This window comes from Kogia breviceps, chromosome 17 (genome assembly GCF_026419965.1).
Source record: "Kogia breviceps isolate mKogBre1 chromosome 17, mKogBre1 haplotype 1, whole genome shotgun sequence".
Classification (NCBI taxonomy): Eukaryota; Metazoa; Chordata; class Mammalia; order Artiodactyla; family Physeteridae; genus Kogia; species Kogia breviceps.
In genome coordinates this window covers 7,060,408-7,081,382 of record NC_081326.1, presented here as the reverse complement: position 1 = coordinate 7,081,382, position 20,975 = coordinate 7,060,408, and the positions used below count along the sequence as shown (strand labels likewise).

The window sequence follows — 20,975 nt, the reverse complement described above, 5'->3', positions numbered from 1 at the left end:
TTTAATTGCGTGGGCTAGCATGGGTCCCTAAAGCCAAGGAGCGTTCAGAAGTTCCAGCTGCCAAGAGAAAACGACCTCCGCGTGACACGGCAAAAACATAACTTTTCCTCGTCCGGACCCACGGGGTTAATATCCTCACCATTCTGTTATTGCAGAGGCAGCTTCCTATCTGTGGAGGCCACACAAAATGCTGTATCACAACAGAGCGCAAATTACCAAATAAAACACAAAACTGTATTTAATATATTTTTCAGTGGGTTACCAGTTTCTTAACTAAAGCACAGTAACGGTAAGAAGAGGGCTTTGGGGGGAGAAAAGAAAAAAGATCTTCACCATAATCAATCCTCCATTACTACCCGTATCTTATACAAACTCTTTTATCCATCACGTACGTGGCACAGGGAATAAAGACGGGCCCGCTGGGTACTACAAGGCAGTAATTTCATAAAGGGGCTCTTACGGTGCCCAGCAGCAGGAGACGAGCCTGAGTGGTTTATTAAAGTCCCAGAAGCTACAGCACTGAACTCTCGGAGGTAAATTCAGCCTCCTTGCATCCTAGCTCTGCCTCATCCTCAACAAAGGCCATTAATTCTCCAAAATTGTGTCAAATTACGCATCACAGGCTTGTACAGAAATAAATCTCAGTGAACGGGGCCTTTTTAAAAGACACTCCCCTAAACGACTAATTTCCCATAGCGTGTTCGCCAACGCCAGATGAATGTTCCCAGCTCAAAGTCCGACGCTTCTACTCAACTTCTCAGATTCCAGCTATAAAATTTCCAGCCCATCTTTTGAAATGCAGGCGAGAACCGCGCACGCCACCCACCTGCGGCTCCGACTGCGAGGTTGTGGAGGGGGAGTCTCTCCCAGCAGCGTCCGCGTCGTCGGCCTCCTCGTCGGAGATCTTGAACTCCAAGTCCTCGGTGTACCGCTTCCTCTTCACCTGCCTGCTGGACCGCCGCTTCTAAAACGAAAACCCGACAGACCGGGTCTAGAAAGCTGCTGCTCTCCCACTTCTCAGAGTGCCATGGTACATTTATAAAATAAGAATAATCGTAAAGAAAAGCCGGTGACTTTAACCCTGTAAATCACAGAAGGTATCACAGTGGCAGCAAACATAATGGAAATGGGGGAAATCTGCAGCCAGGCGCCTCGGACAGCCACGGCCCTGCCACACTCTTGGGTACGTGACCTTTAACTGGGAAATGGAAGTAACAACACATCTTCCTCCTCATTCAGCCAGTGAGTTGCTCAAACGTGAAGGCAATCCTGAAGCTGGGTGATGGATACGTAGGGGTTCATTATACTATTCTATTTTTGCATGCTTTAAAAATTTTCCCCACAAGAAGAAGTCAAAAAAAAGTGAAGGCATGAGAAGATAATCTGTGAATAATAAAGTTCTAGATAACTATTGTTACATTAGTATCCAAGGTTCCAAAACTACCGCAGAGAAATAGAAAGAAATAGAAATAGAAATAGAAATAGAAAGTTTATATTCTCATCTTGGTCCTAAAAGAAACAGTCTGAACATTTTTAAAGAGCTGAAGGACTGAACGGCAGAATTTATAATGAGTGACTATGAAAAGTAATTAAAAAATTTTTTTACTGCACTGATGAAAAAGTAGAGGACTTTTTTTTTTTTTTTTTTTTTTTTTTTTTTTTTGTGGTATACGGGCCTCTCACTGCTGTGGCCTCTCCCGTTGCGGAGCACAGGCTCCGGACGCGCAGGCCCAGCGGCCATGGCTCACGGGCCTAGTTGCTCCGCGGCATGTGGGATCTTCCCGGACCAGGGCACGAACCCGTGACCCCTGCATCGGCAGGCGGATTTTCAACCACTGCGCCACCAGGGAAGCCCAGTAGAGGACTTTTTAATACCTACTATTAATAGGATTATGGCCAAAATGGGCCTCTCCCACCCAGTGGTCAAAAGAGAATGCAGTACACCTTGGCAGGACAGTGTGGTCAAAACGTAAAACACGCCCACCCCCCTTCCCAGCAAGAGCACGTCTAGTAAACTACAGGATGCATCTAGGTAACATCTAGCAGATAAATGGTTACGTAAAAAGAAAAGCACGTCAAGTAACAATAGCTAGCTTATAATTCTAACATTACAAAAAAAACCTTGTGTATCTATTTGTATGTGTGGGTGATCAATATATAAGCTCCTCCAGAGAAACGTACTGTAAATCCTGTTTACTTCCCTACACTCAGTGAATATTTGCTAAAAAATGAATGTATACGGGTATGTCTTCAATAACAGAAAAAAATCTGAAAAGACACAACAAACTGTTAATAGCTATTAATTCTGGAGGGTGAAATGAATGGAGCAAAAAAAAAGGATTGTGTACTTTTTGTTCAAAACAATTCTAGATGGCTTGACCTTTCTGATATAGAAATGGTTTTGTCAGTTAATCTAAAAGAGAGAGAAATAACCTTCTCACTATTATGTGTACGTGATAACATCTCAGATAACTCTAAAATGACACGTGTACATTTTAAATCCCTGTCAATTACAACTCATGGGTGAGCTGGCAAAGCACATGGAAGAAATAAAAAGAATACTGAGAAAAGTAACACTGATACAAACCGTTCTCTAAGAATTAAGAGATAGACCCTTCTGAAGAGCCTTTCGAATTTTAAAGTTGGGACAGTCGGGCAGAGAGAGGCAAATTACCCTGCCGTGCAGGCGTCAGGAGGGACGGGCGTGCGACCTACGGGGCACCAGTCGGGACCAACAAGCCCCCGTGCCGTGTCTCAAAGACTGGGACCCACTCACTTTTACTGTATTCAATCTGTGCTCCCCCTGTTCTCAAAGGGGATGTGAGACAGCTCACATTACGACTGTGCATAACAGGACCATCAGACGGGTCATTCGAGGCTGTGAACTCAGCCCTACAGCCAGGGCTGCAGAGGCACATGTACCCCTCTGCCAGGAGGTATTTGGGCGGGGGGGGCATCTTATTAAGAGACTTCCTAGTGGTTCAGATGAGAGGGAGCGGTGATGTGGGTCAAAGGTCCCACCTCTGACCCCTCTCTCCTCTCCAGCCCCGCACAGAATAACCAGTTCCACGTGGAGGGGACACCCAGGCCCGCGGGGGTCCTGCCGCCGTCCATCCTGCCCCCACGTTACCAGGGGCAGTTTGACCTCGGGGGTCCAGGAGCTGAGTGCCCACGTTAGAAAGAGGCCAGGCTCTCACTGCGTGACCCTGGACGAGTTCCTTTAGGGACCTCAGTTTCCTGGTCTGTAGACTAGGGGTAATGATGGCAGCTGCCTCCTCACTATACTGTGAAGATCTCCTAAGAGAATTCGCTGAAAGCACTTAAAGGGACATGTCAATGCCAAATGCAATTAGTAGGATTACAGTCATCAGTATAGCTCCACCTTTCCAAGGGAAAACCAGAAAGCAAGGAGGCTCCACGTCAAACGGCTTCCCTCCTCTTTTCCCAAAGCTGATCTGGAATAGCTCCGCCTCTTCTGCTTACTTTAGCCTCGCCCACTTCTGGCTGTCAGTTTCTTTAAGATATAAAAGCCTATTATCAGGAACAACATTTTATTTTGGTGAAATTTAGTATAGCATCTGTATTTCTTTTGATGTATCAATTTAGCTAAATGGACATGGATGAATCTACAGTTTCATCTCTCTGTCATTACTGTAAGGAGAATGTGCTGCTAATGACACATCTGTGATGTTTTATCAGGTTTCCATGGTTGGGGACACACTGCCCTAGTATTCTTCCAGCACAAGTAACTAAACATCCTTGGACAGAAACTAAGACAAATCCACTTTACACTAAATCCCACTCTGATATTAAAGAAATGTTCCAGTACAATAAAACAGAGACTTCTGTTTATTTCTCTAATAGAAATGTACATATTGGTGAATATAATGTTTATAACAACGAAAGTCTCTCCTCATATCAACTTTGTGTTATAAATCTATGCAACAGTGACAGGATTAGTAATAGTGGATACAAGGTCACTTCATAAGAGTAAAGAAATCCCCAAATACAATTAGAACTCAACTTTCTGAAATTTTTAAATGCTATATGGCTTCTCTGTCTTCTAAATAATAATTGATCTTAAGTTCATTTATTTTGGATATCAAGGTTCCTTTTCCGATTTCCCAACATAAAATAAAATTATTTATCACATAATAGGCTTCTTTATGGTCTGTTAAACTATTGTTATTTGAAACATTTGGGGGAATCAAAATAAAATATAAGAACTGCATTTAAACCAATTGCATTTAAAGCTCAAAACTTTTGAATTAACACTACAATAACAGGTCAACTTGTTAAACTTGGATTGTTTTAGAAAAGCTTCATATAGTTAAAACAGGTATCCTGAAGAGCAAATTTAAATCTGTTACCACAATCTCACTGTTGTAGCACTTTGTGACACAAGTTTTGGTTTGTTAAAAGAAAAAAAAAATAAAAAAGACATGGCATTTACTGAAGTTTAAACAAACTGATCATAAAACTCAAGAACTTTAAGCCCTTCACGCGTGTGCTACAGGAAGAAACACAACAAACAAGCAGTCAGCGTCACTTCCTGTGTTGCTGTGATACAGAAGAGACACTGAGAAACATGGACCTGTGTGTTTACTGATATTAGCTGTCTGACCCGTGACAGTTCAGCACCAGCCAATTAGAAAGGACGCATGGATGTTCATTTGCATTGATTAGCATTTTTCTATAACTGAAATGCAGAAGGAAAAAAAAAACCACCACTAGTATTTCATCAAGTCCATTTGAGTCTGTGTTAATGCAAACAGACTTGTAAAAAACAGCAGTGTTTGTGAAAGAACAACAGAATTTTCTTGACTTGTGTGACAGTCTTCTTAATATTGTCCAAATACTACTGCACAAAGGTCTTGGTTTAAGCAAAAGCAATTCCGGGGGAAAAAAAAAAACAAACACCTGTGGGCATAAGAATTAAATTCAAAATCATTAAAAATACTTTAGTTTAAAACTCCCTAAACAATTTTTTAAACGATAGCTACTCACCTTCCCAATATCTTTTCACTGATATGGAAAGTTAGAGGAAATTACAAAATTAACTCAAACTGCCAGAGGTTAATCACTATGTTAGTTACAGAACCAAAGCAAACCAAAACACGTTCATTTACACACACACACACACACACACACACACACTCTCTCTCTCTCTCTCTCTCTCTCTCTCTCTCTCTCTCTCTCTCTCTCTCCCCCACCCCCACTTCTGTCTCTCTCTCTCCCCCCGCCCTTTCAGGTCCTCTAAGGCTAGGTCGTTCTGTGAAGTTATAAGATATCAGGGAGTTCTAGTTAAACAAACACACACACAAGCAAACAAAATCTATCTGAAATTCTTTAGCACAGAGCTGTATATTGCAAGTACTTTGTTTCTAACTTTTAAGCAAATCAGTAGGTACAGGGAGAAGTACTGAGAGTACACCAAACCATTAGAAAAGGTCAAACCCGCTTCCAGGGGCTGCTGGCTTTTCTAGCAGGATCCTCAGTTACTGCTCCTTGATAACTTAGATGTCATTCACAGAAGCCACATTCCCAGCCATCCCAGAGGACCAAGCTGGCATGCTTCCAGGGAACGTAACAAGGAAATAATGTTTAACGGTCACGTGTAGGGGTCCCTTACTTACTGTCCAATCAGCGAAGGCAGTGTGCTTTACGCACAAGAGCCCAAATTCCTGATGTTTATTTCAGGGCCAGTTCTTTTGACTGATTCCTATAAAAGTCTCCGGAAGTCAGGAGACTCTAACACTGGAAAATTGTGCAGTGCTGCCATCCAGAAAGTCACTAACCTGTTCATAGAAACTTTAGTATTACACAAATACATCTCGACTCTGACCGTCAGATGTCAGAAACCTGAAGATGAGCTACAGATTACACTGTGATGTTTTTGTTCTGCAAAATGTAAGAACTGACAAGGAACCAAACTTAGCAGAAAATTAGAAATGTGGGTGAAGCTTTAAATGAACCAACATATTAAGACTCTGTTAACACTAACATATATATAAACATCAAAAGATACACGTACAGAAATAAATGAAGAGTCTCAGTTTTATTTATCACAGAGTCAAAGATGGCAAAACCAAGAAGTCAGGAGTTTAATTCTGGGTTGGCCCCCCAGCTCTCATCACTATGGATATAATCTTCCACACGACAATAAAGCCATCTCTACAGCAGCTCTATAACAAAGACAGGGAGGTCCGGTGCACTCGATATCCAGCTAAAGTTACCCACGCTAAACAACCACAGCTCGGGATCAGAATAATGGTATTACCTGAACACCTGGGTCCTCGTCTTCTTCAGGAGGAGGAGATGATGGGGGTGTTTTGTCTAAGTCTGAATTCTCAGAACCTTCTGTTTTTCCCTTGTTGGCCTTTTTCTTCAAAGCACTTGCTTCTGAATCAGGTTTCTTATTACTAGAATTCAAAGTGGATCACTTAGTGTTCACTTTTTAACAAGGTTTTTCGTATGCCCCATGCCTTATATTTCCCATATCAATATCCCTAAAGTACCGATAACAATTGATAAATCAATGCACGTGGGCCATCGAGAGTTAAACAGTACTCTCAATTTAAGTTTTTACAGCAAAACCCCATATTAATGACCTTCAGCAAATATCTGACCTAATGAAAAAGAAACTGCACGCAAAAACTCCTAATACCACACAGAATACATTTGTTCATCCAGACAATGCACGATCCCTGCCAATAAACCAAGCCATAATGAAAAATTGGATTAAGAAGTCATTTCGCTATCAACTTTTTAAGGTACCGGAAGATGGTTTTTAAAACTCTCAAGGAAAACTAGAACATAATGATCATTTCTTCTGTGTCCCTTGCAGATAGTTTTAAATACTCCTGTGTAAGTCCTTTTCTTGACCAGTACTACTAGGTGTCCTCTTTTATAATATTCAGATACATTTTTATCCAATTTATAACCTTTTAAAACATAACAAGATATACAGCAATCCCTCTTCTACATAAATTTATTTAACGCTGTATTCTTAAGTAAAAATCAGCTTTATTTTGGCGCTAGACATTTTTTTTTTTTTTAGGTAGTCACGATAGCCTTTTTTTCAAAAGCTGGGTCCCCAAAATACAAAAATATAGCAAAGTGACCCCAACAATTCAAGTGCGTGTTCCATAGTATGTTTCCGTCAAATGTTAATAGGATTTGAACGTTACATAAGTCAAAAGACAACGACGAACTGTAAGAAAAATATTTTTTAAATTTAAGTTTACTATCACCTTTAGAACCTTTATCTGCCATTCTTTTAGAATGCACACTTGGTGCCGCCTTCCATACCAATTTCCAAAACCCAGCCCCAAGGATTTCTAATATTGATTATTATCATTTACTACCCAACATTTCAAATAATCCAACCTCAGTAATAATTACTTTTACTATTTCAAGAAAGCCTAAAATTCTAATAAATTTTGAAAACAAAAGATACATTTCGAAAAGCTTTGAAAAGTTTATTTAAGTTTGTAAATTCCTAGAAAAGTATGCTGTCAGAATGCATTAAACAGCATTTTTTTTCAATCCCAACAACTACAAAAGGAAAAGAGGCCAAGATACCAATATGCTTTTATTTAAGTAAAGCATGTCACGTAAAATGTTTCAGAAGTATTTAATACAATCACACACCTAAAAGGCATTTTTGTAATGAATAAATACAATGTCTGATAATCATAAACTAGTCATTTTCAAATACTCAGAGCTTGTTTCTATTTTGTTCTGTGAATATTTGAGCCTAGTCAATGGCCACATAAGGAAAAAACTTACGACAATTCAGATTATAGCAAGCAGCAGTTAGGTTGAAAGAGTTCTTTTTAATTTACCAAGGAAAAAAAGGAGTGTCCTAAAAACTTTAAGCCCCCAAAAGATCCACAGAAAGCATAATATTTTTTAAATTAAAAAAAAAAAAATCCATACAACAGTTCCTCATCCAACTGTCCTAGTGTTTATGCTACACATGGACAGAAGTCTCCCCTACTATGAGGCTCCATTTCCAGCATTTATTTCCGCTCTAACTGCCACAAATTATACAATACTACAGCTGAACGCTGGGCCCCTTTCCTTTCATCTGCACGCCAAGAGCAATCAGATTACCCTGGTAACCAGCGGTCACATGACCAGCACCTGCTCTTTTGGCTGGATGCCACTGACTAAAGCCATCTGCTTCCCTCAATCAGCTTTCAAACATTCTCAACACCTGCGCTGCAGTGTTTTGTGGTTTCTTTTATCAAATCAGTGCAAAACTGCTTCCAAAACTTTACATATTTCTCAAATTTGTTTAAATCAGAGGTAGGCCTGTCACGGAGTTGAACCGCTGCCAGGTGAAGGAAGCTGGCAGCAGGTCCTTCCCCAGTGCCCTCTCCACACCACAGTGAAGGACACCATTGGATTTAGTGGGGGTTCCTGCACCAGGGGTAAACTGTCCTACAGGAGAAAAAGGCTTACTGCCTCGGAGCCCGCCAGAGCCCCAGGTCTGAGGAGACATCAATCTGCTGGAGGGGGGAGAGGTGCTAATGATGTTCCATCTGCTTTCCCGAGGATGCTCTCTGTGGAACCTCCAAGAACATGCAAAGTCGGACAGGACCCCTCCAAATGCTCGGACAAAATGCCTGTAGCCAAGGGAGGCAGCCACCCCAGCTCTGATGGCCGGAGGATTTCTAAACCCAGCGGGCCTTGAGCTATTCACGCTGCTCCGAGATATCTAAGCATTTCCTCGCTAACATCTTCTCATGACGTCACCGTGCAAATCAAAAACACACCAAGCAGTCCAAAAAGCTACAAAGTCTTCAATGTTCACCCCAAGACACTGCAATCAAAGCCAAGATAAAGTTATTTACATCAGAATGCCTTTGCCACTATTTTGCAATAAGCTCATTTGGATTTTTCAACTGTTATATTAAAACTGCTTTGCCCCCAAAGAGCTAAAGTCAGAATTTTTTTTTTTTTTTTTTTTAAGCCAACGAGGAGCACTGATTTCAGACAGCCCTCAGTTCCAGTTCCAACTCCGTCACTTATAACCTGTCTGTCTGTGACTCTGGATACGTCATTTCGTTTCCCCGAGTCTCAGTTTTCTCATCCATAAAATGAGGTTAGTAATTACACTTTGCTCCAAGACTGGACCTTTCCGAGCACCTGGCACACTCGACTGGGAGTTGTTCTCTGACTGCGGCTCAGACCCACGGGGGGAATCAACTGCGCAGACTTAGGGACGGGGCCCTCTGCGCCGTGACCACGTCACCTAGGCCACGTTAAGAGAAGGAACATCCGTTGTCAACAGTCTCAACACCAGCCCAGAGGCCACTCGCCTCTATGCCCCTGGCCCCTGCTTCAGTTCAGATGCGTATCATGTCCCACCCGACCGTCACAACGGCCTCCCCGCCTCGTCTCCGTCACCAGCCAGAGGCAGGGCCACCCGCCATCAGACTGCTGGCCAAAGGACACGTATCCCACGGCCACAGCCGCGACCCAAATCTGTAAGGTTCAAGGCTGTTCTTTCGTAATGTCAGAGCCAAAACACGGCCGTACACACATTCCTCTCCCCAGCTATAATCTGGGAAGCCTGAACGCACGAAGAGGGCAGCTCTTCCGGTTGGGGAGAAGGAAGCGGTACTTATTCACAAGGACCACCCCTCAACCCGACACTACAAGGTCCGGGACGAGGCCACGGGCTGCTTGGCGCGAATCCAGAACCTCAAGGCATCGCCAACAGCTGCAGGGCTGGCCGCGGCCCGCCGCCCCGCCAGCGAGGACGGCCAGAAGAGCCAGCTGTGCGGGGTCCAGCCCTGACTGGCCTTGGCCCGGAGAAGCCCCGGCTGCCTCCACGCCTCCCCTGGACCGGCCCTGCCCGCCGCGTTCCCAAGCTCTGTGGCTCAGTCCTGCCGCCCGATCGTGCCCTGCGAACCCAGCTCCAGGCACCAGCAAAGCGGCCGGCTCACACGCAGACCCGACCGAATCATGCCGCCCAAAGCCCCAGCCCCAGGCGCGCTGACGTCTGAGATGCTCAGTGCGCGGTTTTTGTCATCGGCAACATGAACTGCATTTTTTTTCTACTTTCCCCGCACCCCAAACTCTCCACCCGCCACCCTGCAGATACACAGGACCGCTCCCAGAAGTGTACGCACACCTCTCCTCCCTCCACGGCCCCTCGCACGCTCGTCTGCGAGGCTCTCGGCTGGGCGTCACTCAGTCAGAGGACCGTTCTCTGGCCACCAGAGTCTCGATTAGTAAGATCTCACCCTCTCTACATGCCACGTGATGTACCCCACACAAGAGAGGTTTAAAACACACAGTACTGGGCGGTAACATTACTGCAATGCAGTAAAACCAAAGCACCGGGGGTGTGTGTGTATATATGTCTTCCTCCAACTGTCCTGTTAGCTCAAGAAGGAAGTGTGTCTTATTTATCTCTGTTTTCCTTGTACCTGGTCAGGTGGGCTACTTATAAACTCTAGCTGACCGATTAAACAGTACCAGTAACCGTGAAGTCAACAAACGCACACACAGCCCTATGTGCAGCTAAAGCGCTCTTCTCGTTAACTCGTTGACGAAAACCCCACGTAGATTCTATCTTTATGAAGCTCAGTCAAACGGGGCTAAACTACTACCAAAGTAGAGTGAAACTTAGCAAGTCTCCAAACCCCGTACATCTGTACACCTCCCCTCCGGGCTCACAGAGTTCTTTCATTTCCTGACCCTTATCGCCCACCATGACTGGTGAGGCCAAGACGCAGGGCCACCCCCTCGTGAAGCCAGGCGGGCCCTTGTACTCTTGGAAAGGGTTATATCTTTCTGGGGACGCTGCCGGCAGTTTGTAGGGCCACTGTCCCTCCGCCAGCTTTACTTACATGCCACATTTCACCATGAGAGGGAGGTCCCGGTGGCAGGCAGCAGGACATTCTCAGGGTCCATGGCTAAGTGACACTTAGGTCGCCCTGCCAGACCGAGCTCTAAAGTTCTGTGGTTGCCTCCCCCAAGCCCATGTGATCAACACCTACACCACCCTGATGAGAACTCCAAGAAACAAGTGCTGGGTTCAGAGAGGAGGGATCTGCATGGAGGAAAGCATCCCTCTGGAAGGACATATTCAGTGTACGGCTGTTAAGAGTCCACAACGGTGGGCCCAGTGACAGTACCTGAAGTGGGGCTGGACACAGCGATCCAAGCTAAGATAGAGCATGTAAATAATGAAGGCTTTCTGGTGAGGAACGAGTACAGGTCTTTTAAACATGACTTTATGCAAAGGGCCAGAACTTACTGGAAAGCCAGCTAGCTGCCCTGATTTCTTACAGAGTGCAGTGAAACATGGATAAGCACCAGCCTATGGATCTAAGTCCTCAAAGGAAAGACAGTTTGAAGAGGGACCGTATCGCGGAACCAAACGTAACGAGAGGAACAGAGTCAGCGGGTGAAGCCGTCTGGACAGTGGCGGGGTTGGGCGGAGCGGGGGACCGAGGATTCTCCGCCACGCAGGCCCTCGAGACAGGACACGCCAGGGATGAGCCGCCTCCCATTTGGGGAAAGTCAACCCGGAGGCTCGCGAAGATCGAACAGGGCCGCTTTCAGGAAATCAAGCCGAAGGGCCACACTAACCATCTTTTAGGAGAGCAGAGAGTACTGAAACACATCCTTATATTGTACATACATAAAGCCCTTTCAATAAAAAACTGAATGTCACGGATGAGAAGTGAGTGACGTTTTGCGGCACAGGAAGTGCATGGCTTGTCGTGATTCAGAAAGATCATGTATGATAAAATACATGAGCCGCTAGGGTCGAGGTCTCAAGGCTGGTGGGAGAAAAGCGTCTGGCCTCTCCACTTCAGACTTTCCTCTAAGTTTGTAAACAATGAAAAAAGAAAATTAAAAGATAAAGAGGCAAACGAAAAAAGCGACAAGATAAAGTACTAAAAGTTTAAAACGATCAATGAAGGCAATATAAAATGTGATACATCATGAAGTAAAATAACCCAACGAAATAAAATTAAAATGTTAAAGTCCTAAGACTAAAATTTCATTTAACAGCTTAACTGGGATGTGATAAAATGCAGGTGACAGAATAAACTAATGAAATAAGAGTCAAGACGAATTCTGCACGACAGACAAGAAACGCAGAAGTCTACACCTTCACACACGAAGGCCCCTGGAGCTCCCTAGGCCAAGGGCCAGCAGCGGTCAGCAGACGGTCCAAACGCTTGAGACTCCCTACAAGGCAACGCGGGGCAGAGAGCATCTGGGCAGGATCGGGGGACAGGAGCCCCCACCTGCCCAGGCAGTCAGCCCTCGGGTGCTGAGCCGGCCCCCGACTCCTAAATGCCACCCACAAATTCTTCACCCTACGCTTCTGCTTCAGACAGAGAAAGGAGGAGAGCTGAGAAGTGGAAGAGAGAGGGGGTTAGGGGAGGGGGTTCTATTTTACTTCGGAACAACAAATTGCAAAGACAAATTATCAATAGAATTTTTAAGTTCTCTGCCTCGAAAAAATAATTTAAATTGTTACCTTAAGTAACTCTTAACACGATCAAGTACTCTTGAAGTACATTAATTGTGCTAAATTTCTAGGAAGGGAATAGCAAAGAAAGTTAGGAAAGATACAGAAACCCAACTTGCTTTCATTTAAAATGTGTATTTCAAACTCAACAGGCCTCGCCTTCACATCTTACAATCAAACCGTGCAAGGATAAGGAAACGGGGTCAAAGGGGTTACACGCTCAACCCAGGAAGCAGCCGTCCCAGGACTGGGCCAGAACCTGCCCGGCTCCAGAGTCCCTGTCTCCGTCCAGGGGCCGGCCTGAAGGTCTCACCTCCTCGTGGAGACATACTAGGGGTCCAGCACTGGCCTGGCCTTTTGGGGGACCCTCCAGGCCTTGGAAACCCTCCCTGGTGAACGTCTCTGTTACTCCGGCTCATCCCTGGGTCGCCTTCCAATAACATCAGAACCCTGTCCTGAGGAAAGCTCCAGTTGACCATTTTATAAAGAAGAATGTTTTTAAAAAATGAAAGAGAAAGTACAGTAGAAAGTTCTCCTGAAAGAGCTAAACCCATTTTTAACGTTGAATATATTGCAGATGGAAAAAAAAAAAAAAATCACAAAGTCACAAATTATCACGGAAAATCTAAAGGTTATTGAGTTTTATGGACTGAATCAAGATCCACCAGAAGTAAGATGGAAGCAAGTCCGGTGAGCTGATGTGTGATCTGATCCCAGAAGCTCAACAAACATCAACATTAGCCCCCCAGCTCTGAAGCACCGCCTGGCACTGCAACATGGAAGAAAGGATCAGGCAAACCAGACATCACACGACCTGGGCAGAAAGCACGCCTTCCAGTGCCCTTTTACTATGGGACATTCTTCCAAGGGCCAAACAGCAGGGCCAATACTTGGCTGTCTGTGCCAAGTCCTAAGATGCAAGTCTTACTCACGCCCAGCGTCCCCACGACCCAGGACGGGGACAGGCAGCCAGAACCCCGCTTCCTGGATTCGTACGTATCTTCTCTGATCCACCAAGGTGGCTATGACCACCGGTGAGACATGCAGCCCACCCTCGGTTTAATCGGGTGAGGTATGAGGGACACAGGTGGAGAATCAGGCAGGGCAAATGGCAAGGCCTACGAGGAGGAAAACCTCACCACCTACCCCAACAGAAGGAGCACGAAGTTATATTATTCCTCCAGCAATCGGGCTACACATAAAATTAGTAATCCAATGGAAGTTCAAGGGTGTCGCCTTTCTAAAATTGAGAGAGAGAGAGAGAGAACAGTGTCTTTTTTCTTTTTTTCGCCACAGCACTCGGCTTGTGGGATCTTAGCTCCCCGACTCGGGCTGGAACCCGCGCCCCCTGCAGCGGAAGCGCGGTGTCTTAACCGCTGGACTGCCAGCGAAGTCCCACAGTGTCTTTTTTCCTTAATTCGAACTCTCCAGCCCCCTGTTTAACGTTTTAGAGCTCAGTCACACGGACTTCCATGGAAAAGGGGCCTCTCACGTGACTGATGCTCTCACAGGGGCTTTGCATCCAACACCCCACGGGGGGCTCTGTCTGGGCAGAAGACACTAGCAAAAAGATCTTTATGCACCACGTGACAAGTTTTGCATCTGCCCAGAACCTCATACTTTTCAAAAGCATATTCATATCCAGACACCTTTAATGGTAATTTTAAAAAATCGGCCTGTGACGACTCCCGCTCTTTACCTTCCAACTCTGACATCGCCAACACATCTCCTTACGGCAACACATGCGACACCCTAAAATTCCGCTGAAGAAAGACTTCAAAGGAAGGCGTCTCCAGAAAAACGCCCCTCTAACAGCCTCCTGCTGCCCAGGGCCGCCTCACCTCTCACCTGTCCTCTGAGGGGTGCAGTGGTACCTACCTCACCTCTCCCACACAACCGCAAGGCCAGCAGGCCACCGCGCTGAGGTCCACTGCAGCTCACCGGACGGGCAGGAACAAATTCCCAGCAGGCCCACTGTGGCCCATTCCCGCATCCGGCCCGGCACAGAGCATGAGTCGGCAGAACTTGCCGTTGAGGCTCAGTGATATTGGGCATCCGCCCCCTGCAGCGAGTGTAAAGGGAATCGCGGGCTATCAGAGACGGCAGAGTCTGAACTAAAAGCGGCCGACAGCTTCCTGATTTAAGACAAATCAGATAGAGGAAGGGTCACAAGGTGGCCTGTCACTGGCCTCTCGCATGTACAAGGAAGTCTCCGAGATGGTTATCCTTCCTTTCTGGAAGGAGAGGAATCCCCGCGGGGATTAAGAAGACCTCACGGCCCGGCGCCTTGGTCAAAGAGAAGGCGATCTTCGGAAGGGGAGGGGGGCGCCTGGAGCTTGGACGTAACGGCCAGGAGCGGACAGGGCAGGCCAGTGGGCAGACACGTGACGCTCGTGGACGCTTCCTCCTTGTTCCCCGCCGACACCTAAGGTCTCCAAAGTCCTTTGTAACCACGTGCCAGAGAAACCTACACTCTCTTCTGCTGGTACAGCATCCAAAATACCTAATTCAGTCTGTTCAACTATCCAGTGTCTTGGGTCAAAGCTAAGTCACGGCATGTGAATAAAAGAAAGAAGAGGAAAACAGAAGAAGAAAAGCTGCCGGTTTAATTTACTTTATTACCTGATGGGGAGATATCCGACTATCTAGGTTTTCTGTACTTATTAGCAAAACAAGTTTAACGGTTTGCTTTTGTGTCCGAGAAATTTTACATGTATAAGAGCACATTAGAAAATATGTATGAGTTACTCAAAATACACCACTACTGGGCTTGCTGGCTGAATGAACATATTTCTCAGGTACATGCCGCTACTCTTTTAGATCACAATTGAGAAAACAATACCTGAAAAGTTAACTAAGTTCCTCAGAAGAAAGTAGCAACACGAATATTAATGACAGTGTGGGATGCAAAAAATACACTTGACGTGTTTTGGGTACTTTATATGTCTTTTGAAGTAAGAGTGGTATGTTTATTTTTCACAGTTTAAAAAAATGTATCTTCACTCTTAATTGAGAAGTAGCATTTTACCTTCCTACTAACTTTAATACTGGGGGGTGGAGAGGGGGGCAAGGACCAGATGAGTTCCTAGAAACTGCATTAGAAGCGAATCTCCATGGCTTCATTTAAATGAAGCTTCAGTAGTCAAGTCACAACCTTTGGCTAAGTTCCCTTCTTTATGTACATTCAAAGAATCTTTATATAGCTAAATGGACCACTAAATCCTCCAAGAGTCATTCAAAGGAAGCACTTCCTCCGAATTCTCTGTCATTTCACAAGGCCCAAGCACACACAACAGAAAACGCATTGAAGAGAGGACCTCAAATCCTCGTATTTCAGCTCCGTGAATCCTTCCATATGCAAAATGGCATCCTCTCCGGGCCACAACTGTCTTAGCCTTTATTTTCAATATTAACCGTCAATATTTAGAAGCTATAAAGACACCTGGGGAAAGCACTAGACAGGTAGAAAAATATATATTTAATCTAAAATGGGAAGAGGGGAAAAAAGATATGGTCCTAATTAGAAAAGAGTCACGCGGTCCATTTTTTTCACCAAGATTTTAAATGTCTCTTTTTGGGGACTTCCCTGGTGGTGCAGTGGTTAAGAATCCACCTGCCAGTGCAGGCGACACAGGTTCGAGCCCTGGTCCAGGAAGATCCCACATGTCACGGAGCAGCTAAACCCGTGCATCACAACTACTGAGCCTGCGCTCTAGAGCCTGCGAGCCACAACTACTGAGCCCACGTGCCACAACTACTGAGCCTGCACTCTAGAGCCCATGTGCCACAGCTACTGAAGCCCACGAGCCACAACTACCGAGTCCATGCACCGCAACTACTGAAGCCCGTGCGGCGAGAGCCCGTGCTCCGCAACAAGAGAAGCCACCGCAACGAGAAGCCCACGCACCGCCACGAAAGGTAGCCCCCGCTCGCCGCAACTAGAGAAAGCCCGCGCGCACCAACGAAGAGCCAACGCAGCCAAAAATAAACGAACAAATAAATGTATGTCTCTTTCTGAAATGCTGACACCTTTTCCTATTTCACTACCGTTCTACAGAACGGCTTCCGGGCAGATCCTTTTAGGTTCTCCTGCACAGGCGAGACAGACCCAATTACATCTTGGTTGCCAAAGGGGACAGTTTGCTGGGAGTGGCCAGAAATTCAAGCCTCAGTGGCTTTCGGGGATGACAGGTAGTGAGCAGGACACCGTGAAGGCACACAAAGAAAATCAGCCCCACCAATGACAGCCCCCCTTCTCAGGTCATTTATGACTGTGAGTGTGTGAATGCCGCAAAACCAGCTCTCTGCAGCGTGGACGTAACGCAGACGCCCAGCGGGTCACTGCCGTCACCAGCCGCTCAAAGGGCAGAACGTTTGTTGGGAGAATCGCAACAGCGATAAGGCATAGAGGACCAAACAAGAAAGATGTGAGTAGTTCTACAGTAAATATTTCCTTCCATTTCTGTTTATCCCCTCTGCTTCTGCCTTCTGTAGGAGAATTATTTTCTGTATAAACAAATTCATCAAGTTAACTTATTCAAGGATGGAAATAACTGGTGTCACATAACGTTTTGCAAAACAAAATTGCCGCTGCGGTATTCCAGCGCCTAAAGCAACCTGCTCTGGCAGTTCAGCCCCAGCACTGACATAACCCAAACCTCCTATTACCTTCATCACTGCATATTCAATTTACATAATTATTCTGCTATGCTATTCAAAATTTACATGTAGCTGTGTGCAGCCCACTTATCCTTGCTTCAGGGACGCTTTTTCCTTCCTAGACTTAGAGGAACAACGAGACCACAACTTGGGATACTCCATTCCCCTGACCACCTGAAACACTGTAGCTCAACACAGTAATGGGTTGGCTGGTGAATTCAATGACAATCTCTATTCAGTTACCATCTTCTTGGACTGCCATCCCCATCTGAACATCAACAACAGGAAAACCTCTCAGGCATTGTCCTCACCACACTTCATCCTAAATCAGCAAGTGGCCCTCCAAGGTCAAGTTGCCAGGGCCAGCAGAGGCGCCGCAAATGCTCTCGGTGGCCCTCCTGGACGCACCCCCTTCCCACTTGCACTTCTCCAAGCTCTCAAGAAGGGTTCCCCTCAATTACTTTCACACCACTCGGGGAAAAACGACCGTCACCTACAGCAGCCATCAACTGAGACTACGCGTCAAAAGCGAGAAAAAAAAGTACTAGACTTCCTCCTTAGGAGAAGATAATCACGCGCCTTCCTCCTGCCCAAAGCGGGCGACTCCACGCAAAGCCATCACTCACACTCAGCCACGTGAGCTGCTCACCCTGCACAGAGACTCACACCTCAGGCTGGGTGGCTGAGGGCACAGATGGGCCCGCACTGACGGGTCTCCTGCCGGGTAAAGGCAGAGTCTGTACCTGCACCAAGGGGGCGGGGGGCCCCGGAACGACTGGATTCGATGCCCCAAGTTCCTAACGCCCGTTTAGGGTCGTTAGGGAAATTTCAGTAAGTTTCATCGTTAAACAGGGCGATTTAATATCTGCCCCAACATATCCTACAGGATGTAAGGGTGTGCTAAAGTACCTTTTTAAAGATAGGGTCAGGGCTTCCCTTGTGGCGCAGTGACTGGGAATCCGCCTGCCAACGCGGGGGACACGGGTCCGAGCCCCGGTCCAGAAAGATCCCACATGCCGCAGAGCAACTAAGCCCGTGAGCCACAACTACTGAGCCTGTGCTCCAGAGCCCATGAGCCACAACTGCTGGAGCCCGCGTGCCTAGAGCCCGTGCTCTGCAACAAGAGAAGCCACCGCAGTGAGAAGCCCGCGCACCGCAACGAAGAGTAGCCCCCGCTCGCCGCAACTAGAGAAAGCCCGCGCACAGCAACGAAGACTCAACGCCTCCAAAAATAAAAAAAGAAATTTATAAAAAAAGAAAAGAAAAAAGTAAAGATAGGGTCAGTCTGAGGTAGACTGAGAGCTTGGAAGAATATATTTGGAAATTTATGACAAGTATCCGAGATACAGTGGGGTTTTTTAAATCAATTTTAACATTTGGTAATAAATTCAAAAAATTAAGATAAAAACTTAAGACAGATGTATTTTGAGGCTACAGTTAGTTTGGGTGATATATGTTCTGAGTTCCAGAAAACTTCTTTAGAACACACACTCTTACATTTGTAAGTTTTTTTAAAAAAAATACATTCTTTTAAGATTTTGCTTTGATTTCTTTCTCCTTAGGAGAAATAAAGCACATGCTTCCTCCTACCAAAAGCATAATATTCAGACTTAAGCAACTATGTATTTTTTAAAACCCCCTCATAAATCAGACTGGAGGTCTAACTGTCCTCTGGGCTCACATCCCCAAGACTTAACACAGTACCTACAAACAGTAAGTCCTTAATAAAATATTGCTTAAGTAAATGCAAGTAGAATTTAAAATAAATTCTGAGGTTAGAGGAGTGTTCATAAGGAGAAAAACATAATTGCTTTCAATCAAGAAACCACATACTGAGGCATCAAAGAACACTATAAGGAAATGCGAATATTAGGTTACCTATAAGACTGAGTTATTGAATATACGGTGCTCCCTCAGTATCTGCAAGGAAATGGTTCTAGGACCCCAGCGGACACCCTAATCTGCAGATGCTCCAGTCCTTTATGGAGGGCCAACTGTAATTCCGTTATTTGGGTACCAGAAAAAGTACTGGTGACAAAAGTTTTTTTAATGACTATGATTCAAACTTTCAAAACACTACAGAATAACGTATCGGGTTGTTCAGCCATTTTTAGCAGGAAGCTGAAAATCCCAGTTTGTTCTCTCACTTTGCGGCATCTTTCTAGTTACAGAAACCACCCTTCCTAGTGTACCTGCTCCCGACACGCAAGAAAGCTCACAAGCCCAGGGCTTCCAGGCCAGCGAGCCCGCAAGGCCCGCGTGGCGCGTGTCAATGTCGGGGTGGAGCACCACGCGCCCTGCACAAGCGGGCATCCGCACGTGGCGGGAAGAGGTGGCGCGTGTGATCTCCCGCGTCCGCCAGCAGGTTCAGAGTAACCAAGTCTGACCATACTTCCATCTGGAAACTATATTTTCTAACATGAGCCACATTCTGAAAAACAGATTCAGATGTTTGGAACTGGTTCAGAACAGTTGTAAGAAATGTTCGGTACAAATGAAAAAAATTAGTCTTCAATGTCTTCTCCTCTCAGCTTTTCTTACTGAATAAATATGCCTCCTGGGGGGTCAGGGAGTTGGTGGGGAAGGACCGGAGGGGAAGCATGATGTGGAGGCGGCTATCTCCTAGGACCTAAAACGCATGCTATTCTCCAGTGCACATCTAAACGGGTAACTGCTCTTTGATTTCTCCCGCGTTGCCCACTAGGATTTCAACGCTGCCCCTGCAAGGCTTACTCCGCCTGCCAAGTGGAGAGAATTCATTCTCCTGTTTCAACTTCTGGGAAGCAGGACTGAAAAGCCTAGTGAAATACAGTGACTCGCCTGGCTTCTATAACCTTCCTTACCCAGTTTGGCACTGTCGCCGGAAAGGAGGTTGGTGGTCTAAGCTCACAAATGATTATGCTGGTAACTTGGTTCTATCTGTTAAATGACAGACTTCCACAAAAATACAAGAAAGTGACTTTAAAATAATAAACAATTTTTAGCCGGTAACATTTCTAAAGAATCTACCAACCAAATCAACAGTTCATAATAACTGAGTCCTAAATCTTAGGACTGCATAAACACCTTAACCTTCCAGTTGGGGGAGGAGAAAGAGCAGCTCAGCAATGAGGGCAAAGGTCAGAGGGTCCCACACCCACCCCGCGTCCCCACCCCCACTCCACAGGCTGTAACTGTTGTGCTTGTGTCTCTACTGTGTTTGGTGGTGGTGGTTTCTGCCCACAGCCTACCTTGACTTTTTGCTGGATTTGGGTTTTGGCGTGGCAGTTTTTGCTTTCTTTTCCTTTGGCTCTTTGGGAATCTTAGGGGCTTTCGGGGTCTTGGGTTCCTTGGGCTCTTTTTTCTCCTTGGGTTCTTTCGGTTCCTTGGGATCTTTCTTTGCCTTCGGCCTTTTCTTTTTCTTTTTCTCTTCTTGGGACCCGTCTAGGGAGTTCCTGTTTAGTTCTTGGCTATCAACCCCACCAGGGAAGTCATCTTTACCAAAACTTTTACTGGGATCCTCTGCGACAATGTGGTTGTTTTTCTTTTTCTTCTTCTTTTGCTGCGGCTGCTGTTCTACTGACAGCAGGTAATCATCACTGTTCACTAGCTGAGCGTTCGGTCCACTAACCTGAGTCATATCCGGCACTGGTTTCTCTAGAAAGGGCTCCGATGGAGAATGCTAAGAGACACAAATAGGAATTGAAGTTAGTTTATCATTCTTCGCAGTGAAGAAAGGAACTGAAAGCTAAGTGGCTGATGCTTCTGAAACTTACACTACACTCAAGGTAGCAAACTTAACCAACTATGCGTTTGTGAAACCTATCAT

At 45.7% G+C, this 20,975-nt stretch overlaps 1 protein-coding gene across 3 annotated transcripts in view; it reads right to left on the bottom strand.

The window, feature by feature from the left end:
- The window catches only part of CHD7 (chromodomain helicase DNA binding protein 7), a 179,188-nt gene that overhangs the window by 62,141 nt on the left and 96,072 nt on the right, over positions 1–20,975 (bottom strand). For all 3 annotated transcript variants that reach the window (XM_059043515.2, XM_059043523.2, XM_067017044.1), the window contains exons 3-5: positions 20,398–20,828; positions 6,281–6,422; positions 827–964 (exon numbers count right to left, since the gene is read on the bottom strand). In XM_059043515.2, the coding sequence (XP_058899498.1) occupies positions 827–964; positions 6,281–6,422; positions 20,398–20,828 (711 nt within the window). The remainder of the gene's footprint in view (positions 1–826; positions 965–6,280; positions 6,423–20,397; positions 20,829–20,975) is intronic.